The sequence below is a fragment of the Rhamphochromis longiceps genome, linkage group LG15 (assembly GCF_057381845.1).
Source record: "Rhamphochromis longiceps isolate RC_006_pf linkage group LG15, R_longiceps_female_GT1.1, whole genome shotgun sequence".
In the NCBI taxonomy this organism is placed as follows: Eukaryota; Metazoa; Chordata; class Actinopteri; order Cichliformes; family Cichlidae; genus Rhamphochromis; species Rhamphochromis longiceps.
Genome location: NC_140571.1, coordinates 27,307,062 through 27,328,319, shown reverse-complemented (window position 1 = coordinate 27,328,319; position 21,258 = coordinate 27,307,062). Strand labels below are relative to the sequence as shown.

General features: G+C 42.6%; 1 protein-coding gene across 3 annotated transcripts in view; it reads right to left on the bottom strand.

Annotated features, from left to right (window-relative positions):
• Positions 1-21,258, bottom strand: part of adgrg6 (adhesion G protein-coupled receptor G6) — a 99,946-nt gene that overhangs the window by 53,029 nt on the left and 25,659 nt on the right. For all 3 annotated transcript variants that reach the window (XM_085383230.1, XM_085383231.1, XM_085383232.1), the window contains exons 3-6: positions 11,100-11,447; positions 8,325-8,464; positions 7,826-8,105; positions 7,152-7,328 (exon numbers count right to left, since the gene is read on the bottom strand). In XM_085383230.1, coding sequence (XP_085239356.1) covers positions 7,152-7,328; positions 7,826-8,105; positions 8,325-8,464; positions 11,100-11,447 — 945 coding nt within the window. The remainder of the gene's footprint in view (positions 1-7,151; positions 7,329-7,825; positions 8,106-8,324; positions 8,465-11,099; positions 11,448-21,258) is intronic.

Sequence of the window (21,258 nt, the reverse complement as noted above, 5' to 3'; positions counted from 1 at the left end):
CGCCATCTGCCATCTTGCCGCCATCACAAAAGGCAGCAGCTCTGGTGCAGGTGAGTGTTTATTAACAGGGGTGGGTAAGTACAAACAGCGGTGGCGACAAAACATGAAACTGGAAACCTAAACTGGGTAAACTAATAAGACAAACCAGAACGAGGATGCAGGGAGGTCCGGAGAAATACAAATGGGAAGACGCAGGGAGACCAAGGGGAAACAACACAGACGAACCAGCAATTACTAAGACAGAAAATACAACTTAAATACACTCAGAGAACACAGGGAGATTACACACAGGTGGGAAACACAGCTGGGAGTGATTAACATAACGAGACTAGGGAGGCAAACTGAAAACACTCACATAAGACGCAGACCTTCACAATAAAACAGGAACACACGGGCAGAACAGAGTAAACACTAAACAAAGGAAGAACAGAACCAAAATCGAAGAGAAAACACAAAATGCTGGGTCAAAAGGACCCAGGATCATGACAGCTTCACTCGTAAAACCCTAGTGATGGCAATGACCCACGCCTTTTATCACACCTCGGTTCGTTATTTGATAATAGTGTGCCAAGCACCACATGCGTTCTGTTTAGAACTTAAGCGTCATGGATCAAAGGTGGAACATCTTCACAAAAGTCCAACAACTTTCTTTTTCCATCACGTGAATCTAAGAGAGAAGATAAAATCCTGGCTCCTCTGAGGTGTGCAAATGTTCTTCAGCACTAACTGTGCTGACAGTGATCGTGTCCATGTCCTATATTTTATTTTGACTTTTGCCTCTTGTTCTGTTTTCTGATTCTCCTCTTGTCTCTGTGCAGGATGTTGTGATTGGAGATTAAAAGCAGCATCGTGCTGATAAGCAGGTATGCCGAGCCCGTTAACAGCACAAAGTGTTGGGCCAGAAAGAGTGGAGGCAGATGAAGAAAGTTGTCACTGGTAATGAGCTTTAATTTAACTTGCTAGACAACTAAATTGCTTTGCCATTATTGTCAAAATATATGACAGGAAAAAGCACGAAGAGATTCACAGTTATTTTTTCAGCGACGCTTAATCAATTGTCCACATGAAGCATATCTGAATTTGAGACAAACAAAAACACAAGCGATCTGTTCTCATAGCAGCTCAAAATGCAAATTTCCTTTCGTTGTCAGCAAAGGCGCTTATGTTCGCCCCGTATGGCTTCATCAGGGCGTCGCCGTGCTGACAGTAGCTCATGAACTGTAATTAAGATGATGACTCGGCACAGGACAGCGCACCATAACTCACCGTGATAAGTGGAAAACATGTTTATACTCGAGAGCTGTTTGTCCATATTTATGGGCGCCAGATGCGGTTAAAGTAATATTGTGCAGCATTTTCATATAAACCAGCAGTTGACACTTGTAATAACACTGTGGCATGTTAACCAATATTCAGCTCGTTGAAGCTTTTCCATGTGAGTGCCTGGCTGGATTTTACTTGGGAAAAAAAACCCATGTTCCTCTCTGAGCTGGCAAAGATGAACCAAGATTTAAATTCTCTCTCTGCGGTCTGGCAGGATGGCAGATGACTTCAAGGCATCCTGTAGAACAGCTCTCATATGAAGCCGTGTTTTGTTTCTGAATATTTCCCCAATGAATACACATAGCTTTGCTTTTGCCTGTTCACAGGAACCATCCACACTGCACTTCTAAATTAATGTGCATTATTTTCAGGCCATAAAACATACGGTCCACTGTGTCAAATTAAAAGAAAACCACTCCGTGAATAAGTCCTTGTAGCAACACGATTAGCAGCTTGTAGGTGTCTGCCCCCCGGCATCAATAGGAGATGAAAGGCAAGCTGACGTGCAAACACACACACATGCACATGCATGTACAATATAAACTGTATGAGCACATAGCCTCCATCACCACTGGCCTCATTAACAGACCAGAGAGCCACATAAACCTGGTTTGGCCAGCGGCTCTCTGCTAGGCTCATAAAAAAGGAAAGAGCCTTTTCAGGTAAACAAAATCAACAGCACTTTTCTCCGGGGAGACATAAACGAGTGTGAAGTGTACTTGGAACAAAAGCGTCCCCGCAGACATCATTAATACAAAATATTTAGTTTTAGTTTAACAGTCACCATTTTTATGCTTCAAAGGACAGATCATCCAGTTTTTGTTTCATTATAAAGTTTTTAGATAGATGGATGGATGGATAGATAGGTAGATAGATAGGTAGATAGGTAGGTAGATAGGTAGATAGATATCAGACATACATTTCTCCCACTTGATACACAGACTTTGTTTTTTTTCTGTCACTTGTTACTAGGATTTCTTGGATTTCTAGGATTGCAGCCTGGATTTAAAGGTTAGCTTTGGTATTTCCACTGCATCCTCCAAGTCTGCATTCTGGGTCCACCTTATCCATTTCTACACATGACAGAGATATCTTGTAGAAGTCGCTTAAGGTATGAAGTAGAGATGGTGATGGCAGTTTATTGCCTTTGAGTGTATTTCTTCATTGCTATTGTCACTGACAGTACAGCTAAAAAGTAGAAAAGAAAAGAAACACGGGAAAAACGCAGGTAAAAAAAAGACAAAGCCAAAGATGACATCATCAAATGGTGATGAAAACCACACAAAATCAAAGTCCACTGAAGCTCTGGCAGGTAAATCCAGCACTCTGTGTCCACCAGCACTGGCCACATACTAAAGGCTATATGAACCCTCCTCCTAAAGTGGAAGAAAACATGCTACAACACAAAAATATAATTCAGGGTGAACTGTTCATCTGAATAGGATGGGCACCAACAAACTGTACCCTCAGAAGTGAGCACACAGTCAGTGAAAACATCATTACAGAGGACCGTTTAGTTTTAGCAGCGTGTCTAAAAAACTGTTCGTTTGCTTACAGCTCAGCAAAGATGGTTGAGACTTTTTTTTCTTAATACCTTTAGCTCGTTAGCCAAACATGCAAATATTAGCATGAAGCCTGCGTGTTTAAGAGCTCTGCGACCTTCAGATGGGACCTCACATGTCTGCTCTGATCCTTTCCTGTGCATCTCCATCGGGCTCAGACTAAAACACAACAGTTCGCTCAGTTAATCCTTAAACTGTGGCTGCTGATCAGAAACACTAACACTCCAATGCTCAGTGACTCTCAGTGTTCCCTCTCTGGACAGTGTGCACGGCCAGCATTACTGCACGCTGTCCTCTGTTACACAAAGACGTTTTGAGACCTGTTTGAAGGACTAATTTCATTTCCCCAACATACTGGACCAAGTATGAGAGTATGATGTAAATCTAACTGCTTCATTCCACTTCATGGAATGAACTTTTTCTTTCCAAGCACATACAAAGCGCTTTTTAACTATATAATAAATTAAATGAAGAACACGGAGGCGGGGGGTCAACGGGCGGCCAGGGCCACTTTCACTTCTAAGAACTCATTTTAAATGATTATTTATTTAAATAATAAAACACAGCTTTGTGTGGAACTGTGTCTCTCTGGGAGTTCACAAACAGTTTTTAGTGTATACACCTAATTATTATTTATTAATTATCAATAAGCTTTATCAATACAGAACAATCAATTATTCCTGACTCGCCTCAAAAATGTCTAATTCAATGACAATTAAAGATCACATAACTGAAATTCCTGAACATTAATTAAACTTAATAATAGTAAAGACATTAACAGAGAGGTCACTGCAAACAGCTGGATCACCACCAAATAAGGACAGATGATTTAAAATCTGGAGCTCAATAATTATTCCGTTTTTAAGCAAAAATTTAAAATATTTGCTTGTTTTGTCCAAAAATCTAAAGACGCATCACATTTTTCTTCAATGAATGACAGCGAATGAAATTAAAAAGATTCCAGGGCTTTTTCAGACTTTTCCAAACCTTCCCACTGCTGTTACTGCTTCTGTGTAAATGGCATTTATGTGTATCTGAATCCATTCGCACAAGCTGTGACCTGCATTTGAACCTCTGCTACACAAACCTGTGAATGAGTGTGACATCAAATCATTTCTAATCTCCGAGCAGCAGACATCTGCGAATGACTCCCAACACATTTTATTCTCCAGACTAATCCTCTGTTTGTGTTTCCTCCTGCTGCAATTATCCAGTTTCCCTGCAGGGACCAATTAAGTTCATGTCATGTTTATTTATTACTAATTCTGCTGCGATTGCTGCTGAGCAAAATGCGGAAGGCCAGCTGCAGCAAATGTGATCATCTAGGGATACGAGCAAAAGTTACTTTCATTATGAGTTGATATGATACGATTACTGATGTTTAATTTATAATATGTGAAAGAAGAGACTTTAATGGTGTTTTAACCCTGGGAACCTGTGGATACTGATGATGAAATGAAAAAAAGTGTTTAGTTTATCTAACAATGCATTTCTGTATCGCTGGATGATTCGGCTGCAGGGTTATGACAGTATTTAATGCACAGAGAAGAGATGCGTGTTGCATCTGTACAGTATATGGATGCGGATTGCTTTAATACAGGCCAAAAAAACATCCTGGTAAAGTCAAGGCTTCAAAGTGCATCCGGAAATTGATGGAAGATGCCACAGAGCATAATCTACAGCTTTCATACACAGCTGATAATCTGAACCTATAATAATCTGAGAATAACATATACAGAACCTTTAAATAACTGCTGCTGGGGAAGATCTTTTGTTTTGTGATTATGTTTTGCTGATTTTTCTACATTAAAGAAACATTAATCCAAAGGCTACCGTATTAGAATGATAAAAGGAGACCGTTACATATCCCAGTTCATGCATTAGCACAAGCCAACACACACATAAACTCACACTCACACAGGTGCACACAAGGTGTTAGCAGCACTCACCACTAGCTGGCGCAGTAGTTGTTAAGTGAATACAATGAGGGTAGCAAACTGTGAAGAGAGGGACAGGTTAGTGGGCATGAGTTCCAAAACAATACAGGCAAGAATCATTGGAGAGATCTGTAAATGCAAATGTGAGGTTGACACACTTAATAAACAAAAGACAGAAAGTAAGTCATCAGTCACTCAGGCAGCGTTTAATCTTCAGCACATCAGTCAAACCAGCGTAGGTGGTCTGAAGCTCCAGGAATTAGGCAGATCCCTCAAAATCAAAAGTGCGTGTCTGCAGATGTGTGGAGGTTACCCGAAATGGAAATGCCTGCAGTCTTAAACACTTGTTGTTGATGTCGCTCTGAAGCTTGTTGTGCACTGTGTGCTGCACCATGTCAAAGCTGTAACATGAAAAACCTCACTCATGTCTCGGTCTATAAAGTCTCTGTATGTGTGGATCTCACAGATAAAGTTTCAGGTACAGCTAAAGTGAATGCCCCCACCCCCCGGAAAAGATAATGTCAGCTTCTTACTGTAAGCGCAGGACAATATGGAAGGTTAGTGCAGAATCATGCATTTCTGAAAAACCACCACAAGTCTCAGAGGTAAACAGGCATGCACACACACACACACACACACACACACACACACACACACACACACACACACACACACACACACACACACACACACACACACACACACAGAAGGCTCTTTCTTCAGTGGGTACAGTGTTGGCTGGAATTTCACTAAAACCGCTGTGGCTAACCTCCTGTGGCTATACGCTCGTTTACAAAGCTTTAACTAGGAGGTACTGCACTGTCGGTGCGCGCACACGCGCGCACACACACAAACACAAATGTACACGCAGGTTTGTACCAGTGGGTGTGTGTATGTGTGCAAAACATGTTAATAAAAACAGTGAGAAATCTTTAATAACTGAGTCATTTAAATGTACATGCCTCCATTCGGAGCGGTACAGTAGCACACATCTGTGTCTGTGTGTTTCACCAGCCAAGTGGGTTTGTGGACCAGAGCAGGAATCACAGCGATTTCTGATCAGCAGCCAAACAGGTTGCTGGAGCTGATTAAGTCACCAGGCGCAGCTAAAATCTACCAGAATTTGGCTGAAGTCTGGTTCTAATTTTCCACGCTGATAGCAAACAGACTGAAGTGCTGACTGAAGAGTACCTGGAGGTGTGTGTGTGTGGGAGAGACATGCGACTTCTTGGTGCCACAGTAAATGGGAAGAAAAATGTTTTCATGGCAACGTTTAGTGTGCACACTCAGCAAATATGATGTGTTAGAACGTCTCTCGGCTCTTCCTGACTCCTCTGTGTGGACCGCTGGTTCCAGCTAAAGAACAGAGTTTGAGTTTTTTAGTTTCTTCTTCGTGTTTCAGCTTTTCCACATTTGCTCAGTCTAATGTTGTAAATCAAAGAAACGTGTCAGCGTGGCTTCTCGATTTAACCGCCTTTTTTCTGTGTGTTGTGGCAGGCTGTGGGTAATGTAATGCTGACAATGATTCAGACCTCTGGGTCGGACGCCACCGCGGTGACGCAGCCCGGTTGACTTGAAACACAATGCTTCCTAGTGTGAAACACGAGGTGTGAGCAGAAGCTTACGGGAACGCTCGATGCAAATGAAAAGCCTCATTTAAATGTGCCTGCTTTTAGCGCCGCTGCTATTCTTAGAGTCCCTCTGTGATGGCTGCGGGATCTCTCTAAAAGTGTCAAACTGGTCATCATTCAACTTCGGTTTTATTTTTCGGGAAGTGGGCAACGATGCAGCGAATCTGCCAAGCGGTTTAGATCGTGACTGAAGATGGCGATGTGTCGGTGCAGCCAAAAATCTCCTTCACAGTAAGAGTGCTGTGTGCGCAGATACCTCAGGGGTCTCATTCATCGCAGAACAGCCAATAAATGATTTAAAAACATGGCGATCGTGCTCCTGCTCTCACTCATTGCTGTGGGGCTCAGAATGTTCCGATCCTGGCATTGATCCGTCATTAAAAATTTTGATCGTGTTCGAGGTCTGTTTAGATGGCGAAGTGTCAGACTGGACTACCAGGGAGTGATCTAAGATTAGCAGCTGGATGTGCAGAGAAACAAACTTTCTGATCGGTGCTCATGCAGTAAAAAAGTCGAATAAAAAAGTTCTCTCCTTTTTGCACATTTCCATCCAGTGACCCAGTTCAGGCCTCCTGGCAGGTCAGTGTGACACCCCTGACCTGCAACACACGTGGCTCTATCACAGCCCATGCAGCACACCCTCCTGTTCCCGCCATCGTGCTTGTTTAATCACATTTTGATTTCTTTCCTGTACTCACTGCAGCTGAGCGAGGTGTTCGTCTGGGCCAGAGAGGCCGGGATGGTCCAGTAGCTGTTGTCCCAGTCGATGACATTCCCCACGTGGTCACACTTTAATGCGCCGAGCTCCTGAATGGACATGGCGTAATTCCACAGCCGCAGGTTGTAGATGTTCCCATCAAAGCTCTGCTGCTGACCTGAACAAATCCCAGAAAAACAGCACTGAGCATTGCAGAAATGTATTAATTTATTTTCCTCTAAGATCACAATAATAATTCTACATCCTCAAAGTATGCAGTTACATCAATGTCTGCTTAGGTAGAAGCGGGTTAGTAATGAGCTCAGCACCATAGAGCAGGGCTTGAGACTTTCCCGCTTACTAACAGAAGTGACTGCATCACTTATCAAACCAAGGTTACTGTATGTGACAGCACAGGGCGCCATGAAATGTCACGCAGAGAATCAGCATTCCAGGTTTTTTTTTTTTTTTGCTTTAATATTCTGTCTACGAGTGTCTTTCATCCATTTTATCCTTTAATGCACACAGTTTCACATCTCATAATCCCGCAGATCCCCAAACCTGTGATTACCGGGTGGTGAAGTTTCTCTGCAGAATGTCTTTAAAGTGGTTTGACACTTTACGTGCACGTCTAACAAAATGCATCAAAAACATACAACTCGTATTGGAGCTTACTTCCTATCCGGAATTCTCCCCCAGCCTGCACGGAGTGTCCGGTGGAGCTGGAGCAGGTCTTGGCCAAGTAGTTCCCATTGAAGTAAACAGCCACACGTCCATTTGATGATGTCCAGAGGACACAGAAGGACTTCATGGAGTTAGTGAAGTCAGATGGTAAGATGATGTTGTCTATTGGACAGACCACTCCATCAACCACCATCTTCATCCCCGTTTCATCGGAACCAAGACTCAGCAACATGGCGCTGCTGTCTTTGGAGTAAGTGAAGATCCATTCTTTCTGTTCAGGGAACAAGAACAATAGCTAACACAAACTTGCTCTGGTGGGATGAATAACACACATGTGCGTATAAATTAAATAATTTAAAGCCCCTAAATGGGTCTATTTTCTTATGATTTGACTTACTTAAGACTGAAGCTGTAAAAAAAAGTTAATGAAATAAAGAAATAAATGACCAGATGGAGTTTAGTCAAATCAAAAAGTGACGTTTATCCAGACCTGTTTCAGGCTGGTGCGCTCCACCTCGAAGCATATGGTCAGCTGACTCAGCGCAGGGATGGAAACAGAATTGGCGACCTTGGTGATCTGCCCGACACCGCTGCTCATCTTGATCTTCTGGTTCCTCAGGGCCACAGCAACTAAAATGCAGAGAAGGACATCGAGAAGAAGGAAGGACGAGAAGTAAAGACAAAAGACGAGAAAAGTAAAAAGGAGGAAAGAAACAGGAAAAAAGCAAGCAACAGCAAAAGGAAACAAGGTGAAAGAGCAAAAAGAATAAAAGAAAATTCAGGAAAAATTCAAGATTCAGGATAAAAAAGGAAAAAAGACAGAAATGAAATAAAAGACAAAATTCCAGAACAAAAGCACCAAAGAATGAAAGAGAGTAAAAATAACAAAAATAGAAAGTAGGAGAAGCAAAAAATGTAAAGAGATAAAAAAAAAAAAAAAAGAAATCCAGAAATTCAATCAAGGAAAGAAAGAAATGTTTAAAAAAAAAAAAAGGACAAAAACGGGAGTGAAAACTCAGAATCACAGAAGGGAAAATTACCGAGTCTTTGATTGGTTTTTCAGTTTAAACAGGTCAAATCAAAACTCGATTTCACCCAACAAAGCTAATTATTATTGTTCAGATGTGATTTGGTGATAATATTTGCTTCATGTGCCGAACTTTTTAAATGAAAGTTTGACTGAAAAAAGCAAAGCGGTGATGATGAGTCTGAGTTCGACTCTCAGAAAACAGACGTTTTATCCACAAGCAGCTCCTAACCAGGACCTCAGCCTTTCTCAAGCGTCACGTCAAACGACGTTTCTCAGCAGGAGAGCGGCTCTGGCTGGAGCTGTCATCTCTCACTGCTCACTGGAAAAGCGCTCAAATATACACAGCAAACATGCAGGAAGGCAGGTACACACGGTGCATCAACACACTGCAACAGCGTTGGGTCAGTCGGTGACACATCGGACTGTCTGTGACGTCTGAGACGCTTCGGTCTCTTGACTGCACGATAACCTAAAAACATGCACCTTCAGTCAGACTGTGCATGAACTCATACAGCTAAAGTCAAGAGGCTGGCCTCCAGCGAGGAGACAATGTAGTTTCCAAGTCCAATTCAGCCTCTCATACAAACCAGGAAATTGATTGACTGATTATACTTTTTATCACTGATGAAACAACTGGTGTGGAAACACTTCCCTCTGTTTTTAGATGATAGATGATAAATGTTTCTGATTTAGGAACAGCTTTGTTGTCATGGTGTTAAGCCGGAGCTAGGAGCTGTACACAGGCATTGATGGCAGGTGTCTTAACGTGTTGGTGAATGAAGAGCAGGGAGTGCAATGACACTGGACACCTGGTACTAAACAACAAAGCCTTTCCACTCTCCAGTCCAATGTCCAACATTTCCTGGGCCAACAAACTGCCCTGAAATCCATGCTAAGCTAACGCTATATGTTATCTGCACCTGTTGGTTCATTCAGAGACCATAAGGCCTCTTCACATGATTTAAGGCTTTATGCCAGGGGTGTCAAACTCATTTTACAGCAAACTTTGACCTTAAGTGGGCCAGTTATGTGTTTAATTGATTTCGTTCTTTGCTGTGACAAAGAAAGAAATCTGTCAGCGCAACTCTTTGGACTTAAACTGTAAGAAATAAATATGTAAAATTGCAGAAAAAGTTCTGCTAGCCCATTTTCGATACTGTCCATTAGATTTTAACTTAAGTCTTAAAAAATAGATTTTTATGGTAGAAAGTGAAAAGCAGAAACCTTTGTTTTTCACTGAGGTTTTATTAGAGACAAAGCTACGTGTTTTGTTATTTGGCAGAATTTGTGAAAGTTGAAATTTCTTCGGAATTGAACAGCAGAAATGAGGTTGCAACATCAGAATCTGTGAGACGTCAGCACTGATGGTGTGTCCACGTATACGCCATCAGGTGAACGCGCCATACTTTGTGTTTACATCTTTTTGCAGAGTCTGTTTACCTGTTCTTTCATCGTTTGCTGTTTCAGCTGTTTGGTGGTCGTTAAAATGGTTTTTTGAGCTTTCAGCTGAGATTCTGACGTTCCCGTGGATACCACACACGTCTATGTTTAAATAACAGATCTCTGTACATCACATTAAACCAGATGTTCTCCCTCTCGTCTCCGGTAACGGGGCATTGGGGTTCAGCAGGTTAATTGTTTATCGTACTGTAAATTACTTTGTGCAGTACGAACAGCCATAAGGGAGTTTTTTTTTTATGTATCATTCCTATCAAATTAAAGTCCCGCCCCCGTCCGCATGGATTCTCAGCAGGGCTATCAATAACTGACATATGAAATTATCTCATGGGCTGGATATAATTGTATGGCGGATGTGGCCAGCGGGCCGTACATTTGACACCCCTGCTGGTTTTTACCAGTTTGAAACTTTGCAGTATGCTGCACACATACACCCTCCATCTGTGAGTACATAAACACTGGCTGGTTGTTGGACTGCTAATGGTCGGCTGCAAAGATTTCACATGTCAGCAAACCAAAGTGGGTTCACACCTGCGTGAGAAAAACCTCCTGGACCAAATTCTCCTTGATTAAACACTGTGTGTTACATGTGACAATGGTGCTTTTGGTCAGAGTTTAGTGAGCAGAGCATTTGTAATCCTCATGCTGTAACATCGGCCCTTTGATGTAACCAAATGAGCCGTCCTTGTCACCAAACCCATCCTCAAACTCTTATTGTTTAATGCCTGACTTAAGACACAGCTGAAGATCAGGACCCTGTTGGCGGCTTTCACCTACCATGTTGGAAGCTAACTCTGAAGCCTTTCTTCTGCACACTGAAGTCGGAGGTAAAAGACAGCACCATCTGGTTCCCCGTTGAGTTTAGCGTCAGCCCGTTGGCCGTCAGACCACAGAACACAACTTCAGCGCTGCCTGTATTCACCTTCACCCAGTCATAGATGCATCCCGGCGCCTCCTCCAGTTCAAAGTCCAGGAAGGACAGCTGGATAATGAAGCCGGTGGGGGCCTGCATGATCCACCTACAGTTGTACGAATTGGGGTATCTCTGGGGATAGCACGGTGATGTGATTTCTCCCTGGGCCTCCGTTAGCACCAGGTTACAGTTTGTGGAGGCGCAGCCCAGTACTGGGGGTGATAAATTCATGAGTGTTCACACTGTGACAACCTTCAGTGAGGCAGCAACATAACGGAGACAGGACGCTTAGTAAACAAGGACATGGGGATAAGAATGAGACAAAGAGTACAGGACTACAGGGCCATAAGATGTGAAACAGACAGGGAACAGACATATTTCATACAATCTTTAGAAGTCAATAGGCAAAGTAGTTCTCACGGACAAACGCAGCCCAGTCAGCCAGTCAGGGATCAAGAAAGGTTTTCAAGAAGGACTCAGAAGACAAACCCAGTATGTTTTATTGCTGTTTACAGGACAATAAGATAAGATGCAAGAAGAGTAGTTCAGGAGTAATCTTGGAGCAATTGCACTTCAGTTATGAGCCAGAACAACTCGTGCAGTTAATCCAGAGTGTAATCAAACTAGCAGACTGACACCACAACCAGTCTCTTGCAAGTTTACATTGAAAACACACAAGCATGCACATGCAAAGTGAGTGAGTCACCCTTGTTTCAAGAAGCAGTCAAATTCTTAAGTTTTAAACAAAAATGTGAAAATCTTGGCAGAAAATAAAAAAACAAGAGCAGCTGTGTTCAGTTCTCTGAGATCCAAAGAAAACCACTTTCATTTAAAGGTACCGATACATGCTGCACTTCGGCCGGCTGAGATTCCATATTTAAGTTAATATAAAGTCATATTTCACATTTTCACATCCCGGTAACGGGGCCACGTATAGCCCTATCCACCTCCAACCGTAAAATGTTGGCTGTTAATGAAGCTTGATATAAAATTTTCTACACATGAAACATGTTGGCCTTCATCGCCCTTAACAACAGCTGGAAACAAAAACGTTTCCTGAGGAAAAAAAAAAATAACAGACAAGAGCTGAAATGGAAAGTGGAAAGAATGGTTTGCTTCTCTCGCTCGGGGCAACAATGGCCTCCGTTGATCTCAGGCTCGGCCTTTGCGGCAGCCAAAACCACAGCCAACGTCAGAAACGCCAGCATGCACGTGCACGCGTCTCAGAGCCCTCGTTCCAATAAGAAAAGCTTGGCGGTGTAACATTTCTCACAGTCGTCTTATTTCATATTCATATGTTTTACTGCAGAAACTGACAGCTCCGCGCCTCGCTCATGGGAACAGAAGCAGATGAGGTGAAGCTCACGCATCGTTCTGGTAAATGTTATTAACCAAGTGCAGCAGACTTCAAATTACGAGCGGCTAAAACAATCGTGGCATGTTGCCAGATCCTGAAACGCTTTCAGGCTTCTATAGCGCTGCTTAAATCAAAAATAAGGAGACAGCTGCTCAAACAGCTAAATCATGGCCGTTAATCCTTTGAGCCACCAGGACGAGTCATAACATGAAAAAGGAGTCATTTAAATGCATTTAAATAAGCAAATAAGCCACACATTTACCTCCTTTCACAAATATTTGTACGTATGAGTGACCTGAGGAAGGGGTCAGTGTTTCTCTGCTAATGGAACATCCTCGACATGATGCTTCTTCACAGATTCCCAAAAACACACATAAGGAGTCTTTGCAGTGCTGTGTTACTGTTACTCAATCAGAGTAGGTGTTCCCCAGCCTTCACATCCAATTGGTCAATCAAATGCACGAGCCTAGCTCAGGCATATCCTCGGACACGCCTACCATCCACAGCAATGGCTGAGGAGTATTTAGGAATCTCCCAGCTGTGTCCTTTAGAGACCTCTGCCTAAGAAACCGTGATCACCTTCGTGCTTCATGTTTTTTTTTATTCAGGGTTTGTTTACACTGTGACGAGGCTATTTGCCTATCTGGTGATTGGTGATTTCAGAGGACACGGAACACAAAAACCTGCACATACACAATCACCACTCACGGGTGGTGACAAACTCTTGCTGACTGTGTCCCAAAAAGGTTTTAAATGCTTTCTGCCGCTGTAAGCCATACTCCTGCTGTGCTTCTGCCTTTTAATGCACCTGGCTTTGAAATGGCATTGGCTGAATTGAAAAGTTCAAACCGTGGAGCGTGAGGTTATATCCCCCCATTTATTCCACCCCTCTTTCCTTGAGTCATTTATGTTCTACAAGCAATTTACTGAAAGCATGCTGAACATGTCGGATCAACAGAGGGTGATGTAGGATTTCTATGCTGACAGAAATACACATGCAGACTCTGACTGCACAGGTGCACGCAAACACATTCACAGCACACATGGCAAATTTATGCACAAAAATTCCAATCCTCCTAAGTGTGCGTGTGTGTGTGTGTGTCTCAGCTAAACCTTTTGCTCCCATTAAAGTTGTTCAGCGTGAAATTTTAGGAACATTTGGATGTAACATCAAAAAGCACCAAGCTTTTTTTCCTCCCTTCCACTAATGGAAAAGCTAGACGCTGCCACACGATTCAGAAAACAGCTTCACTCTCTCTCTCTTTCCCAGCTCTGCTCTGCTTCTCTCTCTTCCTCTCTCTCACTCACACACACAAAATGAGTGTTTCCCCATGTCTCCTGATTCCCTGATTTCATTCATTCAGGGTAGGCTTTGTGTCTGTGGAAGGGGGGGCATTTGTAAGTCGCACAGTTCATCCCTCAAAAGCCTAAAAGCTGCCTCTCAAGTTTCTGGCAGTACAACTTCACATTTCTCTGGATTCTCTCGTCTCCAGCCGACCCTTCTGATTGATTCTAATGGCTGGACCCTCATCAGCCAACATTTTAATATTCAGCCATAATATTTTTAATAATATTCACTAACTGAAAATCTCACCAACTAGAGAGCGTCAGCATCTTGTTAGTACAAGATGCTGACGCTCTCCCTGAGTGCACTCTAAGTGTCCAAATACCATTGGTCTGACCAGTCCTGCGTGCTTCTGTTTGACTGCAGCTGGTCTGAGTGTCGATATCTTCAAGATCAGAGCAGCGAAGGCAGGAAAAAAAAAAAGGTTTCATGTTTTCAGCCTGAATATCAAACTACAAGGCTCACAGACTCTGACGCTTCTCTTTCATGTCTCTTCGGCACAATGCCTGCACAATGTGCTGGCTGAATATAGCAGGATGCCCTGGACATTGTTTATTCAATGGATTTAAAGGTGCTGGGTGTAATTCACTTAGTCTGGCATAATTAGTCATTTCCTGTCCAAATGTTCCTTCAGTTTCCCAGATCAAAGACGGCAACATCAGTGACAGTCAAAATGTCTTTCAGCTCCAATAAAACAGTCAGTGAGGCTGGTCTCTTTAACATCCAGGCGTCCGTGAAACAGGGCTTGAGCAGAGTTAGGAGGCAGCAGAAAGCCACAAAACTAGCTGATATCTCAAGATGTTACACCATGTTTTCACTTTACTAAATAGTATTACTAAAAAAAAAACAAAAAAAAAACTATAGCACGAGTATAATCAGGGATGTCACCAAAACCAATATTTACATTACCTTTCAGTACTAAATTTCTGAAAACATGACAGTACTTTGGTTTTTGCCAGATAGGGTTTTGTTAAAAGAGAGTGATATTTGGGTACCAATAAAGATTACTATCAAATTAGATGCTTTTCATTTCATTCATTTTCAACAACATAGCCATCTTTGTCTCCTCCATCTGACACACAGCCCCTCCCTCCACTAGCAGCTGAACACATGGGCAACATCTTAAATACAGATACTCTGGTATTTAAGAGGAAATTCAGTAGTCCACTGTTACGTGCCAAGAGATGTGGCTTTGCTTTTGTGTTCTTTTTACCTTTCAGGTGTCAAGCCTCCACCTATTGGCTAGTTCAAAGTTGACTGTCATGTGTCTATTGCCTGGTCTAGGCACAGTGGGCCAATCAAATTCAAAAGAATTATTAAATCCGACCTTGTCCTGATTGTCTCGTTAAATTTATATCATCAGGCTGTTAGTTCTGTGGTGTGTGGAAGAAGATGGGCAAGGTGGCCTGAAATTCCCCAGATGGGTCATTATTTTAACACAGAGGAGGGGCCTCAATTAATTAACACAGCTGCCTGCTGCACTCATGGTGTCACTGCTCTGCTAAGCCAGTGGTTCCCAAACTTTTTTTTGCTAGCCCCCCCCCCTTTGTTTTACAAGAATAATGTTCGCCCCCCCATTTTGCTCCATTGCGGTTTATTTCACACCTCAAACATTTAGTAAACAGTTAAGCAAATACAAGTAATCTGCAGGTAGTAAATAAATAATAAAATAAACCACTAACTCTTTTACGCTACGTCCACACCTACACGGGTATTTTTGAAAACGCAGCTGTTTCTTCCACACGTAAACGGCGTTTCGAATCACCGAAAACTGATAATTTTTTAAAACTCCTTTCAATCAAGAATGTGGGATACCGTTTGTCCGTGATTTGAAGAGCCCAGTGCGTGCTCCCAACAAGGTAAAACCAATTCTGCAGGGGAGACCTACCTTGGCACTTGTGCAGGTGAAGCCAAAGGGAAGATATGCTTCACCATATTTTCTAGTCTTTGGCTTAGAATGAAGTTGGTTTGGAAACATATTCAGCCATGCTTCATCTCCTGCTTTGCGTGTCCGTGGGCGCCCCATGGTAGCAGTGTCCAAGCGTTTTGTTTTTTTTCCCCTCTTTTCATACTGCGCCCCCCCTGCCATGGCTCTGCGCCTCCCCTAGGGGGCGGGCCCCACACTTTGAGAAGGTCTGTGCTTAGCTAACATGAACATGAATAAAACACAACACCAGCAAATGAGCTTTGAACACCAAATTACAACAGCAGTCTCCTCAAGGCACTTTATAATGTAAGGTTAAGACCCTACAACAACACAGAAAAAACCCAACAATCAAATGACCCCTTAGGGCAAGCACTTGGCAGCAGTGGGAAGGAAAAACTCCCTTTTAACAGGAAGTAAACTCTGGCAGAACCCAGACTCAGGTTCTGCCAGAACCGGAATGCCGGAATCTGCTGTGACCGGTTGGGGTGAAGGGATCCCAACACATCCCAATCCTCTGCATGTCCTCCTTCACCACATCCATGAAATTAAAAGAAAAAAGAAACCATTCTTATCCGGTCTTTAAGTCTGACGTCATTAGCCATGTCTGGGCCCAAACTCCGCTGCAGGTCCCTAAATTAAACGAACACTGCAGCATTACTGAGTTGAAAAACTATCTAAATTCTTTCATCTGTAATAAAATGATCAGTGTGGCTGCTTTACCAGGAGTAACAATTAAGTTTAACATCCAGGCATCCATGAAAACAGAATTTATGAAGTTTAACTGAGTTAGAAGTTAGCAGGGAGTCAGCTTGCTAGCTTCCATCTAAATATAATATACCATGTTCTGACTGAGGGATTTATGAAACAAATTAAAATGTACAGCTCTGTTATCACTTCCAACATAAATGAAGATGGGAAAGTAAACAGCATTGATGTTTGTAGGGTTACTGAAGTTGGGCTAGCTGGTATATAATGATGTGCCATGTGATCACAGCTTTGTAGCACAATATAAATAGTGAACTTGGACGACGAACGCTATCGAACGGAGGGCTTTTTTCCACTCGATAAAAGTTAACGTGAGGGTTCCCGATGGTTAGTGACAAATGCAATCGCATGGCAGGATGCTGTAAACAAACCAAACTTCAGTCAGGAGAACAACTGAGATAATCCATCCACAATACGAGGTTAGTCATTGATATACTGCTGCATGGGCTGGGCTGTAGTTACATTGTACGGGTTTAAAAACTGAGCTTTAAAATGATTAGCGGTAATAAAAACTGAGAGAAGCCTACAGTGATCATTGCCTTGTTGAGATAAAATAGAACAAGATACAAAGCATTAACCTCCTAAGACCCAAACCTTTCCACAGCATGCATTTTTAATTTCTCTTTGATATTTGGGCATATTGGGGCCCAAGAACATAAAAACAAAGAATTACCAGATTTATTTATTTGTTTTACCTTATTTTTGTTTTTAAGAAAAACAAGAGGATGAGGATATTTGTTTAAAATTTTGATAGAACAGTAGCAGTATAATGTCCTCATAAGTGGATATCAGGCCCTTGTAAAGCAAAATTGAGTATTTTGGTCTAAATAACCCAAAATGTGATGTCCACATATGTGGACGCCAGGTCCTAGGACATAGGTGTCAAACTCTGGCCCGAAGCCATACCAAATTACTATTAGAGCTGGCCTACTGGTATTATACAGCTAATATATATATTGTTTAGTATTAAGCTTTGCTTGTTCCACATTCAGTTTTTCAGCTAAACTTGTTTGAGTCCATAAGAAAAGATTCATTCCTATATCTGGAGGAAGATTTTTTTTTTCAACAAATATTAATGTTCCATTTTGAATTTTGGCCCACTGTGTATTTGAGTTAGACACCCCTGTCCTAGGAGGTTAAAACATGTAAAAAACACATCAGCCTTATTAAATTCAGAGTACTTCGGGCCCAGAAGCAGGATTCATCACGTCATCACTTAAAGACTGGATTGTTTTCATGTTGGGCTTTTATTGTGAAATATTTGCAGGCGTTGGGGTTACTTTTAAAAGTGCCTGTAAAAAGCTGTGTTGCTGTGTCGACCACACACCCCTCCATTATCCGAGGCCCGGTGGTTTTTATTTGAGGAAATGTGCTAATTGTATTTTTCTCCATTATGTTAATATAAAATGTACTCTAGACACAGATCTTCTTTTAAACTGTTTTATTTTTTTAATTGTGCTGCATAATCTAATGACATGGTGTTTTTTTCATCCTTTTACTGTGTCGGCCGTTTGCGTCTGGCACTTCCGTCAAGAAGTTGTGTTGTAAGTGTGAAATGACTTTACAGGTACAGCCTTAATATTCAAAAACTGTATTTGGAACATTTCTGTTGGCTGAGGTGGGACAATAGGCCTCAGTGTCAGCCGGTGTGTACGTACACAGTCACACCTTTGTAGGTAAACAGATTCACACGGCTCTGAATCAGACACCCTGGGACAACCTCAGCAGCTGGATCATCCATCCATCCATCCATTTTCATCCGCTTTGTCCGGGGCCGGGTCGCGGGGGCAGCAGCCTAAGCAAAGAGGCCCAGACCTCCCTCTCCCCAGCCACCTCCTCCAGCTTATCCGGGGGAATACCAAGGCGTTCCCAGGCCAGCCGAGAGATATAATCTCTCCAGCGTGTCCTGGGTCTGCCCCGGGGCCTCCTCCCGGTGGGACATGCCTCACCCAGGAGGCGCCCAGGGGGCATCCTTGTCAGATGCCCGAACCACCTCAGCTGGCTCCTTTCGATGTGGAGCAGCAGCTGCTCTACTCTGAGCCCCTCCCGGATGGCCGAACTTCTCACCAGCTGGATCAATCAAACCTAAACTCTTTCTCTTTTCTCTGCTTGCCTCTTATTAATGTGATGACATTTCTCTGGCAGCTCCATGCAGCTGATAAACCCTGACGTGTGTGTGTGTGCGTGTGTGTGTGTGTGTGTGTTTAGTGGTGGGTGTGGGTGTATTTGCCAAACAGGAAAAAAAGCAGAACAGCAGACAGGAAGTCCACCCATGCAAATATGACTGTGCTGATAAGCAAATGTGGGAAATGAGGAGAGATTTGTTTCACAATAATCTGCTAGAGTGATACAATGACTTCAGGGTGGGAGGGGCCGAGAAGTGACACACTTCACTGTGCAGCGTTCTTCTTCCTGTTCGTCTTTGCTGTTCTTACTTCTCTTTTTCCTCTTTTCTTCTCCTCTTGTTTCCTAATTTCTTTTCACCCCCCTCTGTCTTATTCTCCCTTCTACTCTTTCCTTTTTTCTCCAGTCCATCCATCTTCCCTTTTCCTTTTCATCTTTATACTTTTCTTGTTTCCCTTTCTCTTCTTCGGTTTCCTCTTCTTGACTTTACCATGCTTCCTCTCTCGTTATTGTTTCTTATTCAACTTTCACTTGTTTTCCTTCTTGTTTCTTCACTTCTTCTCTTCTTCCATCCTTTCCATCAGTTTCCCCTGTTTCCTTCTGACTCCTTTTTCACCTCTTCTTGTATGCTTTCCTCTATTTTTCTCATTTTACCTTATTTCTCTTCCTCTGCTTTCTATGACATCTTTCCTCTTGTTTCATCCTTTCTTTATTTCTTGTTTCCTTTCCCCTTTTTCTCTTCTTTACTGTCCCTTTTCCTTTCCTTGCTCCCTCCAGTTTCTTCCCCTCTGTTCATCGAATCATCTCCTGTCTCCTTGCTTTAATCTGGTCAGTCCACTTCTTGCCCCCTTGTCTCCTTCTGCTTGTGTTTAGCGATGTAATAAAACAAACGATCTTCGGGTCTCTCCGTTAGAGGTGTGATCTGCTGACTGTTATTTCAGCGGTAGCACATTAATGCCTCCTTGCTGGCTCCAAGTCACCTTCACTGCTGATAATCAGAGCAGGAGGAAAACTTTACAGCCTCCCCCTCGTTCATGATGAAGAGGACGCTCTGCAGCTCGACTGTTAACTAATGATGTGAGTCAGGGAGAGAGAGTGGACAGGAGCAGTCTATTTCCTGCTAATGTCTCCTTAAATTTCTGTCGCAGTTAACGGAGGAATCATTAGGAACGTGTGTAATGAGCGGAGGATTAGCAGTGGCACAGCTGTACGCATTTACATTTAGATGGGTGGTTGGTTTTGGCAGCAGCTTGTCACACATTGAGAGGTGGATGATTTCACCACTACAGAATTAATTTGAAAGGTTAATATTTTATGATCCTGGCAGCATTGAGTGTTTCTCTGTGGACTGCTATAAATTTCACCCTGTGTGTATCAATTGGATTAAAGCAAGAGAATCAAAGCCAAGCCAAACAGAATGAAAACGGGATTTATTTACAGGAAATGTGACGGAGACACAAATTATCAGCAGATTCTGCTGACAGAATAAAAATTGGGACTGAATAAAATAGTTTATTCATTTTTACCTATAAGCCGAGAGCTGACAGTGAGCCATGTTCTGGGTCATCCCAAGGAGATGAGAGGAAATAAGAAAAACAGAAGGAAGCAAAAAGGAAGCATCTTCTGATCAGGACGAAGACAAGAACAGGAAGAGGAGAGAGGAGGAAAAATGAAAGAACAGAGAAGGGGAAGCACAGAGGACAGAAAAAAGGAGAAAGAGGAAATGACGGATGGTCAGAGACGTTGGATAAAGGAAATCGTTTGGAGAAAGTAGATAAGAGAAAATAAGGAAAGGAAAGGACGAAGGAATGTCTCAGGGGTGTACGTAAATAAATGGAGACAAAAAATATTAAAAATAATCAAAGGAAAGGACAGCAGGGACAGCATGTGAAGGAAAGAAAGGTGGGGAGATTGAAAATATGCCAAAAAAAAAAAACGTGACAAAAGGGCAACAAATAGAAGAGAAGTGACAGAAAAGGAAGTAATTAAAAAAAGAGGGCAAGAATGAAAAGGGACTGGTGGGTAAAGGAGAACTGCAGAGAATAGACAGGAAACATGTGTGTGTGTGTGTGTGTGTGTGTGTGTGTGTGTGTGTGTGTGTGTGTGTGTGTGTGTGTGTGTGTGTGTGTGTGTGTCGCTGTGTTTCCTGTTAAAGATAAAAGGTCATAATGAACCTTCTCATGTCTTTGGGGAGGCTTCTGTCCCTGTTTGGCAGAGAGGACTCGTATTCAGCTCGTTAGAGGCAGAAAGCTGATGAAGTAGAAGTCAATTTAAAACTCCACCTCTCATCCTTTAGATTGAATAAATACTTAATATATTTGCATCAGGAACAGGACACAAACAACCGGTGCACAGTGTGTTTGTGCTCTGCTCCAGAGAGGAGATAGACGTGCAGGACTGCTGTACCGGCAGGCTGAAACATCAGCTTCAGCAGCAGTTCAACTGACTGAACAAAGCACACACAGAGACACACACACACACACACACACGCACACATAAACGAGG